Source organism: Callionymus lyra, chromosome 14 (assembly GCF_982586985.1).
Source record: "Callionymus lyra chromosome 14, fCalLyr1.hap1.1, whole genome shotgun sequence".
NCBI lineage: Eukaryota > Metazoa > Chordata > Actinopteri > Syngnathiformes > Callionymidae > Callionymus > Callionymus lyra.
The window spans coordinates 23,801,295-23,820,351 of record NC_141831.1 but is presented as its reverse complement, the minus strand read 5'-3'; the positions used below and the strand labels follow the sequence as shown (position 1 = coordinate 23,820,351).

General features: G+C 40.6%; 1 protein-coding gene across 6 annotated transcripts in view; it reads right to left on the bottom strand.

Annotated features, from left to right (window-relative positions):
• The window catches only part of auts2a (activator of transcription and developmental regulator AUTS2 a), a 258,652-nt gene that overhangs the window by 82,137 nt on the left and 157,458 nt on the right, over nucleotides 1-19,057 (bottom strand). For all 6 annotated transcript variants that reach the window (XM_087807278.1, XM_087807277.1, XM_087807274.1 and 3 more), the window contains one exon: nucleotides 12,634-12,663. In XM_087807278.1, the coding sequence (XP_087663404.1) occupies nucleotides 12,634-12,663 (30 nt within the window). The remainder of the gene's footprint in view (nucleotides 1-12,633; nucleotides 12,664-19,057) is intronic.

Here is a 19,057-nt window from a genome sequence, read left to right as displayed (position 1 = left end):
CCTGATGTCATTAGGATTGTTTGTGGCTGCCGCCGTGCATGCTGGGACATGGCTGTTATTGTGCCAGGCCTGCTCTCTATTCCCCCTCATTTGGAAGCATCTTCTCTGGTGACTCACCCGCCTCTTGTGGCTTCAGCCGTGGGAGATCGGTGATTCCACAGCGCGTCCTTCAGAGGCTACATGATATTTGCTCGGAAGGATGGAATGCAGATCAACAACGAAGCCTGCCAAAATATTGTGACCGGACTGAAGCTAAACATGTAAAGCAGCCATGATCAGCCATTTGTGGCGCGTTGGTAAATATCTTGTGGCGCTGCAGCAACTCGAAAAAGTTTTTGAACTCCGGTTTGCAACCAACCTCAGATGATTACATGACAGCTAAAGGGGAAGGCAGTGTTCCCTTAAGATGACAAATGAAGGAACATGGAGTTAAACTTTGGGACCGAGAACAGGGAGAACATAAACAAACTCAATAACATTCCATGCGAGGACATTCTTGCTGTGAGGGAACATTGCTACCAACAGCCAACCGCCCAGGGTTATGAGAGACCTACCTAGCAGCCACATAATATAATCAAAAGCTTAGTTATATATTCAACTTTCTGAAATGTATATCTTACTACAAACCTCCGGTATTATGCTACAAGAGCTCCAATTGTTGGATTGGAAAAGTCAATAATAGGAACAAACAATATAATTTTTACGCTCATTTACTTGTATTATTGAAGTGAAACTCAATATAGTGTTTTTCCTTAGACCATATTGGAGAGTTAAGGGTTAAACTTCTAAAGCAGGCTCATTGGTTGAGGACTAAAGAAAAACTGTGTTGTATAATTTAGTTTTAAAAGTGTTTTAGGTTCCAAAGTTTCCCCCCCATGAGTAAAAAGAAACGTGGTGTTTTGAGCTGTCAATATACATGTTTCCCCCCCTTTATTGTAAATAATGGACTTCACAGAAGTATAAACTATATTTTTGTATATGCAATATGAATTGTGTCATCTTCAAAATAGTAGTCAAGAACTTTAGGGTTACAGTAGTGTTCCATGTTTGATGATAAGGAAGCCAGATGTGGTCCATTAGCCCCGACATTCACAGCATTATTAATGCAATTCATTTTTATTTACATTCACGCAATTTACACAATACACATTTTCTACGTAGGAGTTTTATTTGACAAGGTCCAGATGATATTTCTAGAGTAGTTCCTTCAGTGTCAGAGTTCATCTCATCGTGGGTCAAAAAGCAGGAAATTCAGCAGGAAGTTTCTTCCGAATATCAGTGGCTTTTGAAAAAGGGCAGCAAGTGGGCAGAAGGTTTGTGCAGAAGTCAGCGCCTCACTCACTCTGCAGGTGAGCCGGGCCTACACTGACATCTGCCATGCACAGCAAGAAAATTTAACCTTGGCATGTCAGAGAAGTCAGTGTCAGCGTGGAGAGATGCCATATAGAGAAAGTGATGAAAAGATATGGGAAGTACAACTGAAGTTTTTTCTTTCTTTTCTAACCAGAGATGCTGCTTTGAACTCAAGTCCTGACTCCATAAATCATTAAACACCAATGACACTGACTCACAGATATAAATAAAGACAGTCACCTGAGGCGATGACCCACTAATCCAGGGGTCTCAAATGACCCAGCAGGTTTCTAAAGCCCTGAGCTTGACTTCTCGCGGTCTCGGGGTAAACACAATAGGGAGAAGGTCGAGGTGTAGTCTTGCAAAATTCAACAGATATATTAGCGAGCGTAGTATAATAGAAACAAAAAAACGGTCTGGCCTCGGGATCGACGAAATCCAGAGTCTAAAATTGCCTGGAAATAAGCATGTAGAATAGTGACTTCTCAATAAAGGTTTCGGTGGGCACGAGGGGGACATAAAAATCCCATGAAAATTCAAATACGTCAAATATTGATGGAGTTTAAACAAGATTTATTACATACGAAGTAAGAAATGGTTCCAGAATCAATCACTCCTTTTGTTGAATGTAAGGGGGAAACAATAGGTTAATATCAGTGGAATTCGTACCATATTTAATACATATTAAATAAGGAAAATGTCCATAATTTTAGCACTTACTCTCCTTTTCCACCCTTTCTTCAGCCTATTTTTTATTTTTATTTCAAATGTATTTTTTATACTCAGGAGACACAGGGAATTTCCACTAGTAAAGTTATAAATATTATAAATGTTTCCGCAAAATTAATTGCTTTTTAATGCATTTCTTTCTGCATTTTTGCTCAGTTCAGTTTATTTTAAAAGGACAAGGTACGGTGTGAATTGCGTTTATTGAGCAGGGAATAATTTTTCACGACTTATAAAAAGCAATAATAAAGCGACTGCTCTGCAACATGAGCCTGTTAAACGGTCAGATTTAATATCCGGGACTTTAAGTATCCTAAATGTTGGTCTCCTTTCCGTGCTAAAGACTCTCTGCATGTGGCCCAGCTCATAAAGAAGTTGGCTGAATGTACACAACTATCTGAGATTTCTTCTTTTTTCCATGCCAGGAAAGATGGAAATGGCCTTTTTTTTCCACTGAGGTGAACATCGCAGTCAAACAGAATATTTATGGCTTTGGTTGCTGATTGAAGTATTTTCCATCCCCTGTGTTCTCTGCTTGTGCTGAGAACTGAATCACTTCCTTTTAAACAGGATCCACAGTCGTAATTATTCTTCTCTCCATACGATGCTCAAGGACTTGACAACCTTGTTCTGTGCAAACATGTGCATTATGAGTGTTAAAGGTTGGTCATATATGAGACCCGAGTGCTCTCTAGACCATTGTGTCATGTGAGGGAATGAGTGGAGCAACGTCTCAAGATGAGAGTCAACACCTTCTGCTATGAAAACAGAAACAGCTGTGAGAATTTAGTTTTGAACTCAAAGTAAATAAAGATACCAAGCATTATGTGGTGCTAAATTCCACCTTCAACTAGTTTAGGGAGCAGGTATAGCTGTTAACCAAGTTTCATTTAATATCTAGTTGGAAGTGTTTGAGAATTTAGATTTTAATCTTCAAAATACACAAATATAGTGTTATGTAGGGAAGTTAGAAAATATCAATGTTCTGATATATATTGGAATATTCTTTTCGACAATGTCGTATCGATATTTGAACATCTCTTTTTCATTTTTAGCCTGCAAAAATAAATCATATTTTATGTGTTACCGCTTTTGTGGTTAATAGATCAATAAGGTGTGTGTGAAATAAAATAATACATTTTCTCACAATTTACTTACGCCGTTTGTACATTTTTGTGTTGCAAATAAAATTCCGGCCACCAAATGGCAGCAGTTATTCTGTTGTCCGCCACCAAATTAACATTGAAATCCCGCGAGATCCAGGGGATGACTAAGGACAAGAGGATGCAGTCAACTCCTGCAGCTTTTAGAGCTGATGTTTGGACATATTCCGTTTAAAACAAACGAAAGCAGTTACGACTTCGCCATGGTTATACAGTCTGTAAATTCAGCAACACCAGAGTCAAGTACTTGGAAAATACTACAAATATATGGTTGTTCCTACAGGATCACAATCTATTGCAACGTATCACAATATATTGTATCGTTGCATCTGTATGGTGATCGCCAGATTCTTGCCAATGTACAACCCTAGTTTCAATTTCATACCACAGACCATATCAAACTGCTGAAAAAAGGGATTAAATTAAGTAGGAAATTGCCTGCTTGAGACTTTTGCTCCAACAAGGGTTTGTGTGGCTCACCTGTATGGCAGGCAAACATAACTTTTTTTATTGTAAAAAAAAAAAAAAAAAGGCAAAGTATAGTATCAAGGCAATCTTCAAGAATATAAAAATTAATAATACTGAAAAAAACGTTATATATATTTTAGTTGCTACTGCTAGAAGCGACCATCCTAACATAACGTCTACCTTCTTGGTAAAAATGACTTAAAAGCTGAGATTTATATTTGCAATGACCTTGAAACATGCATTTTCTAATTCACAAAATAATCTATTAACAGCTGATGACCTCCTGAAGAAGGTTATCAAGCCAACTAAACCTTAATTATCACGAGAATAAGAAAGTCTATTCCGCAGCACACGAGGAAGCGAGGTGAGGCGATGAGTGACAGAATAGGGATCTACCTTCAGGGACGGCGCAGATACAGTAAATGGGTCAGAGTCGATGCAGAATAGGTTCCTGCCGGGTCAGTGGCCCCTAGACATACCACCCTGCTGACTTGCAGTTTATCACAGCTTGTTATTCTCCTCCATTTGAGCACGCCACAGGAGAAGGAGTGTGGCAGCTCGATAACCTACATCCAAATCCTCTCTCACAAATTGAGGTCAAATAAGTTACGCAATAATAATATTCATTTACATTTAAAAGATGTCTTAGGATAACGGAATAGACAAAAATGTACATTTGATATAAAAGTGCTTTAGTAAAAAAAATAAAAAAAATCACAATATATTTTTACAAAAATGATAAATGAAAAAGAAAATAATAGAAAATAAATTAAGGAAAAAAAACATAAAGATGTATAAAAATGAAACGATAAAAAGTAAAGTTTAGTTTATATAAAGTGTCTTTAGAAAACGTTAGAATTATTCTTATTTATATTTAGAGTAAAAAATTAAAAAATTGAATTCTGACAACATAGGGGCCATTTATGTCAATGCAGAACAGGCTAATAGTCACAGGATCCAAACATAACGAGATATTCTTAAAAGGTAAACAACGTGAGCAGAACAAAACTAAGTGAGTCATGGTGTGTGTGATACAATTATTTCTAACTAAATATTAATTTTGACTAATTCTAATGAGCTGCTGATGTTAGCTGGTTGAACGGGTAAACTAGTTACAGGATAAAATAAAAATATTTTTCTCTCAATTGACCAAAATAGTAACACAATGATCATATTGATGTTGTGTAAAACATTAAAGTAACAATTCTCCTCAGTAATTTATCTACATGTTCAACAAAAAGTGTCTAAATCAAGGTTATAGGACAGATATTCCACCTCCAAATCTGATTCTGAAAATAGTATTTTTTAAAGCCGACATTATTAATCTGCAGCAGGAGTTTCAGAGCAAAAAAAAGTGTCGACTCAGCTCCTTCTTTAATTACTCTGTCTGCACTCTCACCTTGTCTGTTTGGGTCCTGGACCACTAGTGTGCAATAGGAAGGATGGTTGGGAAGGATGGAGGAGAGAAGGTTACCAGGGGAGGACAGGTGTGTGTGTGTGTGTGTGTGAGGACTGTTGCTGCCCACTGACCTGCTCATCCATCACACAGGGTCTATCTTTCCTCCCCATCCACACCCCTTACCCCACCCAGGTCCCATCAGCATGGCTCTCCGCCAGGCCTGGAACCTCCACATTAATTTCTCATCTGCGGCGCCCTAATGAGCTCCGCCTGCTCGTCCACCTCCGAGACCCAGCTGATTATCCGACAGGGGGTGACCATTTGTCAGCGGCGAGAGATGCCATTTACACTGCTGACCTTGCTGCCAAGGAGACGCACAGAGGGAGAGGAGAGAGTGTGGAGGAGCAGACGACCAGCAGACCAACCCATTAAAACTAAGGGGGATATTTGTCTTGAAAAGGTGATTCTGACGTAGCGATTTAAAAATTAAAAACTATTATTTACTAGACAAATAGATAAACAATCAAAGTTCATAATAAACTATAAGAAAAAAAAAACAAATTTCAAAACAAAACTACAGAGCACCTGAAGTGACATGTTGTTGTTGTTTTTTTTCTTGTGAAATCAGTTACAGAAATTTGTATCATATATTTGAATCTTGAGATATTCTCGCATTAGTTCAACCCACTAGTTCAACTGCAGTTCTTTAGTTTAGCCACTTGGTTGATCCATTCTTTTGTTTTTTCACTATAGGTCATCTCTCGAGAATAGCAATAAAATTAATATCAGCGTTTAGGTAAACAAGACAAAAGAAAGACTAATATTCAAGACTAGTGAATGTTGAAAACGTGTTCAGGGGGCCACAAAAATACTGACAAGACTCTTGGCTCACGATATTGTCTTCCTCCCTCTGGGATATTGTTGAGAGGATGTGAATGATTAGATACAAATATCAAAAGATAAGGACAAATTACTTTAATGTCACCTCCGGGATTCCATGCAAAACAACTTTGTTTGAGAATAAATGCAAAGCATGATTACATATTAAAAAAAAACGGGAAAAGGTTTCAAGAAGAAATACATCTTTTAACAAACTATTAGAAGAAAAAGTATCTTTGTAGTTTGAATGGACGCGCTAAACTGGTTAATATTTCAAATATTATTATATATTAAATTGAGGATTAATTCCAGCAATGAATCCAACAATATTCTACTGTTGCTATGGCGATATGAACGTCCTGTGCCGGCCACATTTGTCGTTTCAAACTTCTTTGTAACTCCATGTGTGCAGGCTGGAGGTCAGCTCAGGCACTGAAACATGAGCCGTCTCGCTCCTCGGAGGGAGCAGGGATTTGCCAGTTATTGGATGGAGGGGAGCAATGTAGGTCCGTGACACCGGCTACCCTTGGCAAGGGCCACTGGGACTCGGGGGGTATCCATCACCGTGGCAGCCCAGAGACCCCGGACCGGAGGAAAAGCCACAGAAGTTGCCCGGGGAGGGAGAAACGCTAGTAAAAATTTAATGCACTCTGCAGAGCGGTCATGTCATACTTGGTTATGGAAAATAATCCCAGATGCCTGCAGTGGTAAAATGGAGCTGTAATGTGCTCGCCTCCTAACCTGCCCTGACAGCCATGATGTACGACTACCATTACCGGAAAATATCACTTCAACTAACCCGTGATCCGGCTCCGCTAAGGGTCATATTATCCATGAGGAACAAATTACACTCCCCCAAAGTAAATACAAATTTCCTACACCGACTGGCTACAAAGCGCGGCGGCGAGGGGGGGGGGGCGGGGCGGGCGTTACCTATGACAACGCTCTGTGGAGTGACAAGGATGATAAAGTACATGACAAATCACTGGCTGACAGGGTACTCTGGTGCAATCAGCCTCAGCCTCGGCCTAGCGAGCACCCACTCAAGCCTGTAAACACTACTCTCTTCCTTTGGAGGGGCCAAAACACATAATCTTTTAACGCTGACAAGTTGCTCTCTGCTTTTTATTACTCATCCTTCCCACTGCGGCGCGAAGAGGGCGGGCTCCGGCGCAGTGTGGGGGAAGAATGTAAAATGGTTTTATGTGCAGAGTGATTGAGAAACACGACTCTTCTGCTGTAATTGCCTCGGGGCAAACACGGCTCAACAATAATGGAGGCGCAAATACGGCGTCTTCACTTTTGAATGTCAAGGACAAAAAGGTCCCTAAGTCAACATTTAGACGCCCTCATCTTCTATGCACCCAACTTGTTTACCAGACAAAAATATGTACACGAGCTAAGAATTGAACAGTGTACTTTAATGTTCAAAATAAAAGAAGGACATATATTTACTCATCACGCATCAGTTCAACATTTATTTTACCTTACAGATTATATATCAAGGCATGAAAAGTGCCTGGGGGCCAAATATGGCCCTTTGATTGCACTTGCACAGCCCTCAGGGCTAAAACGACAGCTTAGAAACTATTACCTTTTTCAAATTTTTTTGTGGTTAGTAACAAATTAAACTCCAAAATAATCATTTACTCCCTTATGTGGGTGACGGGGGGAGACTGGAGCCTATCCCTGTGGCTCTGGGCGAGAGGTGGGGGACTCCCTGGAAAGCAAGCCAGTCTGTCATAGCACACACAAAGACACAACAATTCTCACACACACACACTCATACCTATGAACAATTTGCTCAAGTTCCCAATCATACTCTGTATGTTTTTGGAATGTGGGAGGAAACCGGAGTGTCCGGAGTAAATCCATGCAACACGGGGAGAACATACCTTCTTGCTATGAGGCAATCGTGCTAACCACTGAGCCACAATGCACCAACTCTTAATATATATATATATATATATATATTTCACATGTTTATTTGTCTTGTCCTTAAAAAATATCTAAAGATTTTTTATCTGCCCAGAATTAAGTCTCTATTAATACCGTTGACAGCTATTTGATCTATACTAAACATTTTTTAATAATATAATTTTTCTATCTTTTTAAATTTCACATCATATTAAGGCTTATTTTCATTGTCACTCATTTCAGCTCAACGTGTATCATTAGTGTTGAAAAGTCAAACTGATTCAAAGTGAAACCTATCATGAGAAATTGGTCGGGCTCTATGCTAAACTGAAGCGGAAAAGGTTGATGTCATTAAAATATATTTTTAGCCAGGAAGAGCAAGAACGATCCATCACGCTCATTGTTGGCAGAGTAACTGGCAGAGGAGGGCCAAATGAGAATAATAACAAGTTGTGAATGAGCGCAGATTATAATGCAAAAGCAGCTAATAATACCTGTGCTGTGTGACGAGTGACTGCTGTGCGCCTGCCTCCTACCTGTCTCCCAGCACACCATTATCATGTCACTTTGGAGAGGGCCCATCCCACAGGTCACTTTGTAATGAGCAAATGCTCTGACAGCTTCTGCGCTGACACACACACACACACACACACACACTGAGATGCCGTCTCTTATCTGAGCTTGGCAGCTTCCACAGGCACGACGGAGGCCTCGGCACCAGCCCCAACCTGATTTCTCCTGAGAACCCGTTTCCCATCTCCTGCTCTTGAAGAGACGCTAAATAAGACACGTTTGTCCTCATCTGAATATGTTTGACCCTTTAAAACGAGTCAACACATCGCCGCTGAGGTAAGTAGACCACAGTGTTGCTGCAGTACAGCTGGAAGATGCTCGGTGAGAAGCACAGAAGCTCTACATTCTCACCATTTCCTCAAAGTGAAATGACTTCAGAAGTGAGATTTTACTTCAGTGACTCTGATCCACTCATAGTCAATTTATTTGTTTTTGCCATATAAGGATATATATAGATAATTTAGAAATACGAAATGCGAATAATGAATGTATTAATGGTAAAAGGATGATGTTAAAAAATACATTTTAAAAACAAATAATCTAAAAAACCTTTTCAGAAAGAGAGAGGATGAAAGAGAATACATTATATATACCTATAATATAGGTTACAATTGTTGAAAGGGGTTGAAATAATATTCATGGAGGTCTACTGAGACTCCATATTTCGACCCCTTACAATTTGCAAAAGGAATTCTAGAAACAAACCTACTTATTGTGTAATGCACATCGTTGAATTACATCAACATTTGACACATTTATGCACCATTACAATGAACAAAAAGTTGTTGAGTTTATTCTATCTAGTCTATATAACATCAGGATTAACACACATACGCACAAACAAATAGACATATACAGGGTTGGGTTGATATAAAATAGTGACTTGGTTTGTTATTTCTTTCAAAAGTATCTCATTTATTTTAAGTTACTTATATCTTTCAAAGTAACTAGTTACTAAGGACATTTTTTTGTAAGAGAGGGATGAAGGCATATTTGCCAAGTGTACAGGCCACTGTAAGTTTACATGTTGTAATTCATCAATTGGGATAAAAGGTAAGAACAATAAATGAAATAAACAAAAACAAATGGGTGTGGTTTGGCCATCAATGGAGTAGGATGTGTGTGAGAGGGCTCCCGAAATCTTGATTTACATCATCAAATAATTAGCGCCTGTGCTGAATAAATCGACCGAATCAACTAAGTATGAACATATCGACCCGTCGACTGACGAAAAAATGACGGGTAAGAGCGGAAAGAACCGTAACACGACTCAACACCAGTTAAGACCTGCTGACACTGCAACCTCACGTGAGCCTTCGGCGCGCCCCAAACATCCAAATCCTGAATCCGGTCAAACTATGGACTTTGATAAGTTGAAACTGCAGCTTCTTGCCGCTCTCCGAAAAGAGATAGCTGACATATTTAAAGCTCATGTGGATCTTACAGGCTGTCCTTGCTCAACGCTGATGTCAAGGTACTAGCAAAGATCCTCACGATTCGATTAGAGAGAGTGATGCCCGCAATAATATCGGAAGGGCAAAATGGTTTCATAAAAGGTCGTCAGTTATTCTTCAACACCCGCACTCTATTTAATATAATTTACTCTAATACAACTGAAGTTCAGCCAGAAGTAGCAATATCGCTAGACGCCAAGAAGGCCTTTGATAGAGTAGAGTGGGCATAGCTTTTTTATGTTTTGGAAAAATTCAAATTTGGAGACAGATTTATCTCCTGGATACATCTTTTATATGCCTCTCCACTTGCCAGTGTAATTACAAATGATGTTAAATCTAGTAATTTCTGTCTGGAGTGGGGTACTCGCCAAAGAATACAAACTCTCTCTTTATGTTGATGATTTGCTTCTCCATGTTAAAAACCCTTCTGTTAGCGTGCCTGTCATTTTGAACATTCTCCACGAATTTGGTACATTTTCAGGATATAAATTGAATCTTGATAAGAGTATATGTTTTCCTATTACAGCAGCACTGGGTAGTTTTGGGTACCTTAATATTTTTGTACTAAAATAACTTGTGATGACACATCGACTTAAAAATAGTTGAATGACTCGTATAGCATGACTTGAGGTGTTTTGTGTGATTTTTATTTTCACTGTAAAAGTTCTTGGGGATGGTGTGAACATGCTACATACCGCACTGGTTGTGGTGGTGGGGGAGGGGTGAAAAAAACAAAGTTAAAGTTATGTTATTTACAAAGCCGTCATAACACATATTACATTATCCACAATGTGATTTATTACCTCATCGATATCCATCCTTTATTCTGACAATGGAAGTCTGTAAACAGAAAATTCATCCAACTGCTGCAAACATGGCAACCTTTGCGATGTTTAATCCTAGTATTTTTTCCAAACATTGATATGTTTTCTGCCCAAGTATTTTTTAATACTATTGACGAAATAATAACTTTTTTTTATGGGGTGGTAAAAAAACGATCCTTCAAAATTGTAAATTCTGGGTCTGTCACTTCCAAAGTTTACTACTGGGCTTCACACATTCAGAAACTTTGGCAATGTCAACATTTTCTTGGTGTGAAATGGAACTGGCGTCTTGTCAGAAAACATCTATGACCGCTCTGCTATACTCTTCACTTAAAACTTGCCGAATTCACAAACAATTGTTCAGAACACTATAAAAAACAAAGAAAATTGTGCCCTATCATAATTTTTGTGGCCAGCACAGATCGTAAATCTTCTCAATAGGCTAATACTGCCCAATTTATTTCACCCCTAGAATCTAAAACACACAAAAGTCACCTTTTCTTAACATTCCTATCAATCACACAATCCTAAATAAAAACAATAAAAAGCCACAGTGACAAATGTTATCGTGAGGATGGAGGGCAGTCTATTTCTCAGGTGAAAAAGAGGTCCACGCAGACTAGGTACATAGTTTTCCTCCCATAAATGAGGAGCTTTAGTCTGTAACCTGGCGCAGGAACACACACGTCTCTGTTGTGCTGCTCCGTTAATTCACTCCTCTGTTACTTTAACAGACAATTAATCACTGACAGGAAGGTGCAGTCAGCACTGTTCATCAGCGGCATAACACGAGGTGAATTAACTCAGTCACTGGAGGGATTACAGCTCACTCCGGTCTTCTCCCTCCTTGAAAGTAAAACAAGGAAATGCCACCAAGACAGTGGCAATATAGCGAGACAACACTGAGTAATGGCTCAATTAGTGGCCGAGCTAAACAACACAAGCAAACAGTGTTGCCGGATCATTAGAGCGCATCAGGACTCGCTGATAATCAATGAAATATCACGTACCACGGCTGCTTCAGTCACACACCAATGTTTAACACTTTCTTGGACTCACAATGAGGGTGTGTTGATGCTGATGTGGCAAATGCAATGAACGATATATAACCAACAGAATATAGATCTAGAAAATAGCACCTAACAGAAAGCCACACATTTATATTGCATGGATGAATTTGCGAGATTAGAATGAAACAAAGAGGAGCAGAAACCATCCAAACATTGGAAGACCCATCATCTAACAGAGGAAAATAGCTTCCTTAGTATCAGAGGGTTAACACAAGTTTTGATGTTGATGGGATTTTATCATGTCATGAAGTGTAGATCTCGAGCTAGCATTGATGTAAAATAGAATATTTTGAGATGATATTATAATGACATAAGGAGATATATGTGTATATATGTGAAGAAAATGTATGGTGGTGGGGGTGCTAAATGTACTTTAAAGGGTTAGTTCACCCAAAATTTAAATGTGTACTAAAAACAAGCTTTAAATATAGACTTGTTTATGTTTTTCTGGAACAATACAAGGCTTCAACACAAGAGGGACGTTACAGGTGAGCACAACTGAGGTATTTATATGTTTTTAATTGTCATTTTGGGCAAAGATAAAGACACAACTGAGCTCAGGTCGTTACTATAAAATAAACTTTTTGACTATAACTCTAAAACAGAACCGATAACTGTGAAAATAATCCCAACCCTTAGTCGACTAGAAAATTAATTTGAATTTTGGGTGAACTATTGCTTTAATGTGCCAAAGCAAACTCCATAAAATGAGTAAAAGAAACCACTGTGTATGAGTTTGTTTCCTTTCTAAGCCTTGAAACATTGTCGACTGCTTTTGGTGTTTTTTCAACGGGTTGCTTCCCTTACCTTGTCGTCCTGGTCACTCTCCGTGTCGCACTGCAACAGAGAAAGAAAACAGACGATGAGTTCGATGGCTCACGTCTTGCAGCGTGCATTCACATTCTTAACTCGGCGTATCTCATTGTTTCTCTAATGACGAATTATCGCTCGTGTCATCAGACTGTGACTATCGTTTCATCTCTTCATTAGCCGACATCAGAACAGAAACGCGTAACAAAGCGATTTCCTCGCGCTCAGCCGTGCCCTCGTTAACACGTAACGTGGCGTGTTGGGTTCGGCGTCGGGAATCCGGGACCTTGATTCACCGCCGGAATTACAATTCTGTGATGTGTGTTGATCCTCCAGGCAGGGGAAGGAGAAATGTCGTTTGAGAAGAAGGAAATGTGGTTGGATTTCATTTTTTTTTTTCTTTCCAATTTCAATTTCAAGGTCCACTTAATTCTTTATCAACTAATTAGAGGGATGCTGGGTGACTGGCAGACTCGACGCCCTGCATATGGAGAGAAGCACTGGAGTCGGTAATGAAGAAGGCACTGGGGGGGAATATGGGCAAGGTTTGGCAGTGTGTAGGCGAGAGGTTGGTGGTGTCGATTAAAGAAGGGCGGGTGTGAGGCAAGTGGGTGAAATGATTGACAGGACTGGGAGTGAGAGGCAGAAAGCAGGGAGCTCTTTTTCCCTTTTTTTTCTGCTTCCATCTCTTGTTTTTTGCTGATCTGGAGCCCTGCAGAGCTCAAAGGTAGCTGGCAGGGCTTGTGACCGCACTGTTTTTTCAGGCTGGACTGTTTAAAAAAAAAAAAAGGGGGCTTGCGAGCTCAGCAGGAGCATAGCATCCAATTTACAGGCCTGTCCCACATGGCCCCAGGGGCCGCTCGCGGCACACTGCCATGATGGTCAGATCCAGCGGCTCATAAATTATGCAGAGGCAATAAATGCAACGGGCAAACAGTCCTCAGACGCTCCCCTGTTCGCCATTTCTCTCCCTTTCTCCACAACATTCCAGCGTCCATTTTAATACAGCGTAACGCAGTCTTTTCAATCAGCGTGGAATTAGAAATACACGAGTAAATAAAAGAACACTAGTGACATTGAGAAATCACAAGTGGATCCATTAAACAGACAAATTGATATTATAAACATAATTTACAATGATTTGTAATGTACAGCTCTCACTGACACTATATTTAGCAGCCTCTGCGACACCAGACACCAGCACCAGTAAGAGGGTAACCAAGCTGACTCAAGTGCCCTGTATAGATATAGATTTTCAAAAACTAGTGTACAGGTTTTACAATCTGTGTCAATCTTAACCCTTGTGTTGTCTCTGGGTCAAGGTGAACGACCTGCCTGGCTTCCATAAATAAATATGCAGTGGCGAAGGTCGTTCATCTTGACCTAGGGACAAGACAAGGGATACCACAAACACATTTGTTTTCAGGCCTTAGGGTCACCTTGACCCAGAGATAACAAAAGGATTAAGAGAATTGTTGTCGTCTCCACTTTAGAGGCAGATTTCATGAAACTTTTTGTGGGTTATTTAAGGCTGGGTTCAAGACAGCAGCAGTGTCCACTGTTTGTATTGGCTTTTTTCCTTCTTTTTTTTAAACAAAATCGATCATGTTTAGACTCTAAAGAAGCAGATTTATCTTTTTATTGCAAGATGATAGACTTCATCTGCAAAACCTCAAACCAATAATGATGGAGAAGTATATATGTCCAGGTTTTGTTCAAGAGTGAAGGGTCAACGGAGGAAAATTGCTCAGAAATTCTCATTTTTGATGCGACTGCTTCCTGTTGTGATATCTGTGATTGAAGCACACTCATTAACACTGCTACATGATAACATCACAAACCGTGGAATGTAAATTGACTTTCTGCTGCTGCAACACTGTGATAAAACAGAAAGAGAAGAGAAAAAAAAACAGGACCATGATTTCTTTCCTCGCTCCAGCGTTCCTTCCCGTCTTCCTGACTGCGCAGCCAATTGCTTTGATTGCGAAGATAGAAGCCGGCTGGAATGACTCGCTCTTGCTTGTGAAGCAAATGGAACATGCTAATGGAACTCATCGTATTACCCGATGCAAAAGTGCCATAGCTCATTACTTTAAGATAAAAGGATATCATTGTAGACGGCGAGCAGAATTGACTTTCTGTGCTCCGACTTGATGATGATTTAATCAACTGCTCTCTTTCACTTCTCATCCCGGCGCCTGTCGCTTCCGCAGGTGCCGCTAAACCAGGCCTCGCTCGGGTGGCGGGGGAGAGAAAAGGAAAGAAATTGCTGTCATTACTTTTTTTTCCACCTGGGAATGAAGGTATGCAAATTTCCCACAGAAACCAAGGGTGGAAAAAAAAGAAAGGAAAACCTAACACAATGGAAATACCGTAATAATGAGCAAAGTGAGGGAAGAAATCAGAGATCAAGCACGACAGGCAAGGACAAGAGGGATGATGTATGTAATAACAGCGTAACAACAGCACGAAGACACTCCAACCAAGAACACACACAAGTGATTTCAAGATCAAGTCTCAAGACAACCAGTTTTGAGAGGAGAAACATTGACAACAACGTCAGGTCCATTTCTTGATGTCTCGGGATCCGTGGGATTGTCTGCCAAAATACCAAACAACACCATTAACCCGAGCTCCAGTGATCTTGACGTACAGTCTGGGGCTCGGTTCACACATGTCAGAGTCAATTCCAGCCTTTGGTCTTGCTCATAGATGGGAGAGAACGTGCTCTCGGATTACCGACTGAAGGGAAACCTGCTCCACCTCCCGAGGTTAAGCCAAATAGTTTGAACTGTAGCAAAACAAGGCGCAACAATAGTGCTATTGAGATTGGCAGGCTCGACCTCTCTTGACAGGCCCCGGTTTGGGATATGGCTCTAATTTAGAGGAACAGTCATGTAAAATAAGGAAACCATTAGTCTTGGGAGGGGGGCTGACGAAGAAAAGCGATACCCTGCTCGGGCTCGGCTGCTATTTACACAGCACTAGCATTATACTGTAGTGCTGGACCCCAGTGTTTGGTTAAAGTAACGCAGGAATGTCAAACATCAGCTTCAGCTCTGAGAGCTGTTGATGTTGGCCTGTATCCGGACCACTTCTGATTGCCTCCCTCCTCTCATCCGGGCCTCTCTTTTGGCTGAGTACTCTTACAAATTTCCCCGGCCCTCTTTCCAAGCATCAAGTCTTTTGTTTATATTGGTCTGGGAGCGAGAGTAGATTATTCTTGCCATTAATCCGCTCCAGCTGAGAGTGGTACTGACTGACAAAGGACCCACGAGCAGACGCTTGACCAACAACTGCGCTATCAGCAGGTCTTCATCACACAGTGGCCTATGTTTCCAAATCAAACCCAGATAAAGTGCCAAACATAGCAGCACATAAATAAATACTCAGTAAGACATGAACCAATGGTGTTGATGCCTGTCTGTGTCTGATTTTCTATTTTAGTGTAGAGGTTGTGTGTGTGTTGGTTTGTGTATTGTTGAGGTGCATGTTTCTTTGTTAGTGCGTGTCTGCAGATTTCTGTGTTTTGGTGGTGTATGTGTGTGTTTCTGTGTTGGTGTGATATCACAGAGTGAGGGTATTGTTTGTGTATGTTTTTCTGTTCATGTGTTGGGGTTGTTTGCTAGGGAGAAGTGTAGGTGTTTATGTGTCTGTGGTGGTTGGTGTCTTTTTCCTTATTATGGTGGTGTTTGTGTGTTGTGGTGGTTTCTGTGTGTGTTTCTGTGTTGTGGTGGTCCCTCTTTTTTGAGTTGGTATTTGTGTGTTTTTTTTCAGTTTTTGTTTTGCGGTGGTGTCCGTGTATTTTGTTTTGGGGCTGTAGGTATTATGTAGAATATCTGAGTTGGGGTGGTGGATGTGTGTGTTTTTCTGCTTTTGTATTAAGGTAGTTGTTTTTTGTGTTGGGGTGGTCTGTCTGTTTTGAGGTGGTGTGTGTGTTTTTCTGCTTTTTATTGGGGTAGTTGTTTTTCGTATTGGGTGGTCTGGTGTGTATGTTTTTTTTTTTTTTCTGTTTTTGTTTTGGGGTGGTGTCCGTGTATTTTTTTTTGGGGTGGTAGGTGTGTATTCCTGTGTTGGGGTGATGTCTGTTTATGTCTCCGTTGTGTGGTGGTCGGTCTGTTTTGAGTTGGTATTTGTGTGTGTTTTGCTACTTTCGTGGTGGTGTCTGTGCGTTTTTCTGTGTTGCGGTAGAATGTCTGAGTTGAGGTGGTGTATGAGTGTTGTTTTTATGCTTTTGTGTTGGGGTGGACTAACTGTTCTGAGGTGGTGTATGTGCATGTTTTTTTGCTTTTGTGTTGAGGTGTTTGTTTTTTTGTGTCTGGGTGGTTTGTCTGTTTTGAGGTGGTGTATGCGTGTATTTTTCTGCTTTTGTGTTGGATTGCTGTTCGTTTGTGTTTCTGGGTTGGGGTGGTGTGTCTGTTTTGAAATATTTGGTGAGTGTTTCTGAGATGGGGTGGTATGTTTTAAGTGTAAACACAAAACCTATGTGTATTTAAATCAGGTTGTGTTTGGGTGGTGTATGTGTGTGCTTTTGTACTTTAGTGTTGGGGTGGCAGGTGGGTGTTTCTGTGTTGTGGTGGTGTTTTTTTTTAAATGTAAACACAATATATATGTGTAAGTAAATCAGACTACAACAGGAAGGGTAACCGTACCAAACAAATGTCACGTATTTGTTAACATCTACATTGAGCGTGACGTGACCTCAGAATGATTGTGGTTGATACCCATGTCATTAAAATATCGGGGGGCATGGAGGATCTATTTATCAGTGGGCGCCAGGTTGCCCCGTGGGCTGGCTCCAGGGCTTGGGGGCTGAGCGAGGAAGCCAGCCCGCCTGCATGCCTGGAAGCCGAACAGACAGCATGAAGGATGGAAGCCATTTCCACGGTCAGCTCCGACGGAGCCAATTTGATGTGCAGCCGTCGAGCGCTCCTCGCCCCTCGCAGCTCCGTCCAGATATAGCCGAGCGTCCTGATGCTTTTCTGATGCAAACAGTCACATGGCAAAGTGGTTTTCCTCCCTCCCGTGTCCCAGCCTCCTCCATCTGCTGCTGGGGCCTCGGTGCCGCCGACCGCCTGCCTGTCACAGCGTGTGTGGAAATTAGCTGGGGAGGAGGCGCTCGCTCGTGCTAATTACATTTTAATCATTGGAAATGTGTTGGCAAATCAAGCCTTGATTGCCATCTTGGAGCTTATTGCGCTGCAGGTCTAGTCGGGGCTACAGCGCCGCTCCAGCGGGTCCGGCCCGTCCCGGCCACATCGACGTGGCGCGGTGCCCGGCGTGCCGCTGGGCAGGGGTCTGTGCCACATTATTCACAGGCACAGGAGGAAGACGGGGATGAGAGACGAGGGATTCCTGCCATGCTTATTCTCCACCCCCCACTCAGCAGATCAGTCTTCCTCACCTACACCTCACACAGCGCCAGTCCCATCACTGAGGTCTGGGAAACAACAAATAAAGCCGGGCAGGAGGAGACTGATGAGCTCGGGGTTTGCTGCACAGCACGTACCCTGGCACACAAATCTAGCAGCAGAGCGAGCTCGCAGACGGATGGGAAACAAGATGAAACGCTGATATCCAAATTAGACTGATCCAAGCGCTCGAGATGATTCACTGCGAGCGATGTGGTCCGATGCCCGAGCACATTTGAATAACGTGTGAAAGATTGATGAATGTTTTCTCATTACATACAGGTTTATTTGAATTTGATGGCTGCAGAATTGTTAAAAATGTGGCTTTAACCTTCATTTGTAACTGTGTAGAAGAACCTAACGCCACAACAACACTTTCTGTAACCGTCCATTTTCATTTGTAATCTGCACACTGTACGTGTAATTTAACAGTTGATGAAAAAAACACAACCTACTTTTGACCAGTGATGGGAAGTTTTATTACATTATCAGAATCAGAAACTTTTATTGCCAGTGTTGTAAACACAACACAGAGCATGTTGTGGTGTCAGAACAGAGTTAAATAATGAAATAGATAACAACACAAAACAGAACTGAGCACCAAGGCAGCCATTCTGAGGCGCATAAACTGTGAGTGTATGTAAAGAGGGTTGTAAGATAATTTTAGTTTAGCATCAATGGAATGATGGAATATATATATATATATATATATATATATATATATGTATAAAAAAAAGAAATCAAAAGAAAAGTTTGATGCAAGTGTAATCAAAACATATACAGTATGACTTAATTTGAATTTGAATATAAATCATAAATAATGGACATTTAATTACGATATAAAAGCACATAACTTATATTTATAAATAACGTTTAAACAAATTTTGATTCAAAATTGTGTTTATTCATTCCATTTTATAATGTATCACTACAAAAAGCTGATTTCATAATAGTAATAATTCATGTTTTCTGATTCCAATTCTTATTTATTTAGGAAATCTAATAATAAT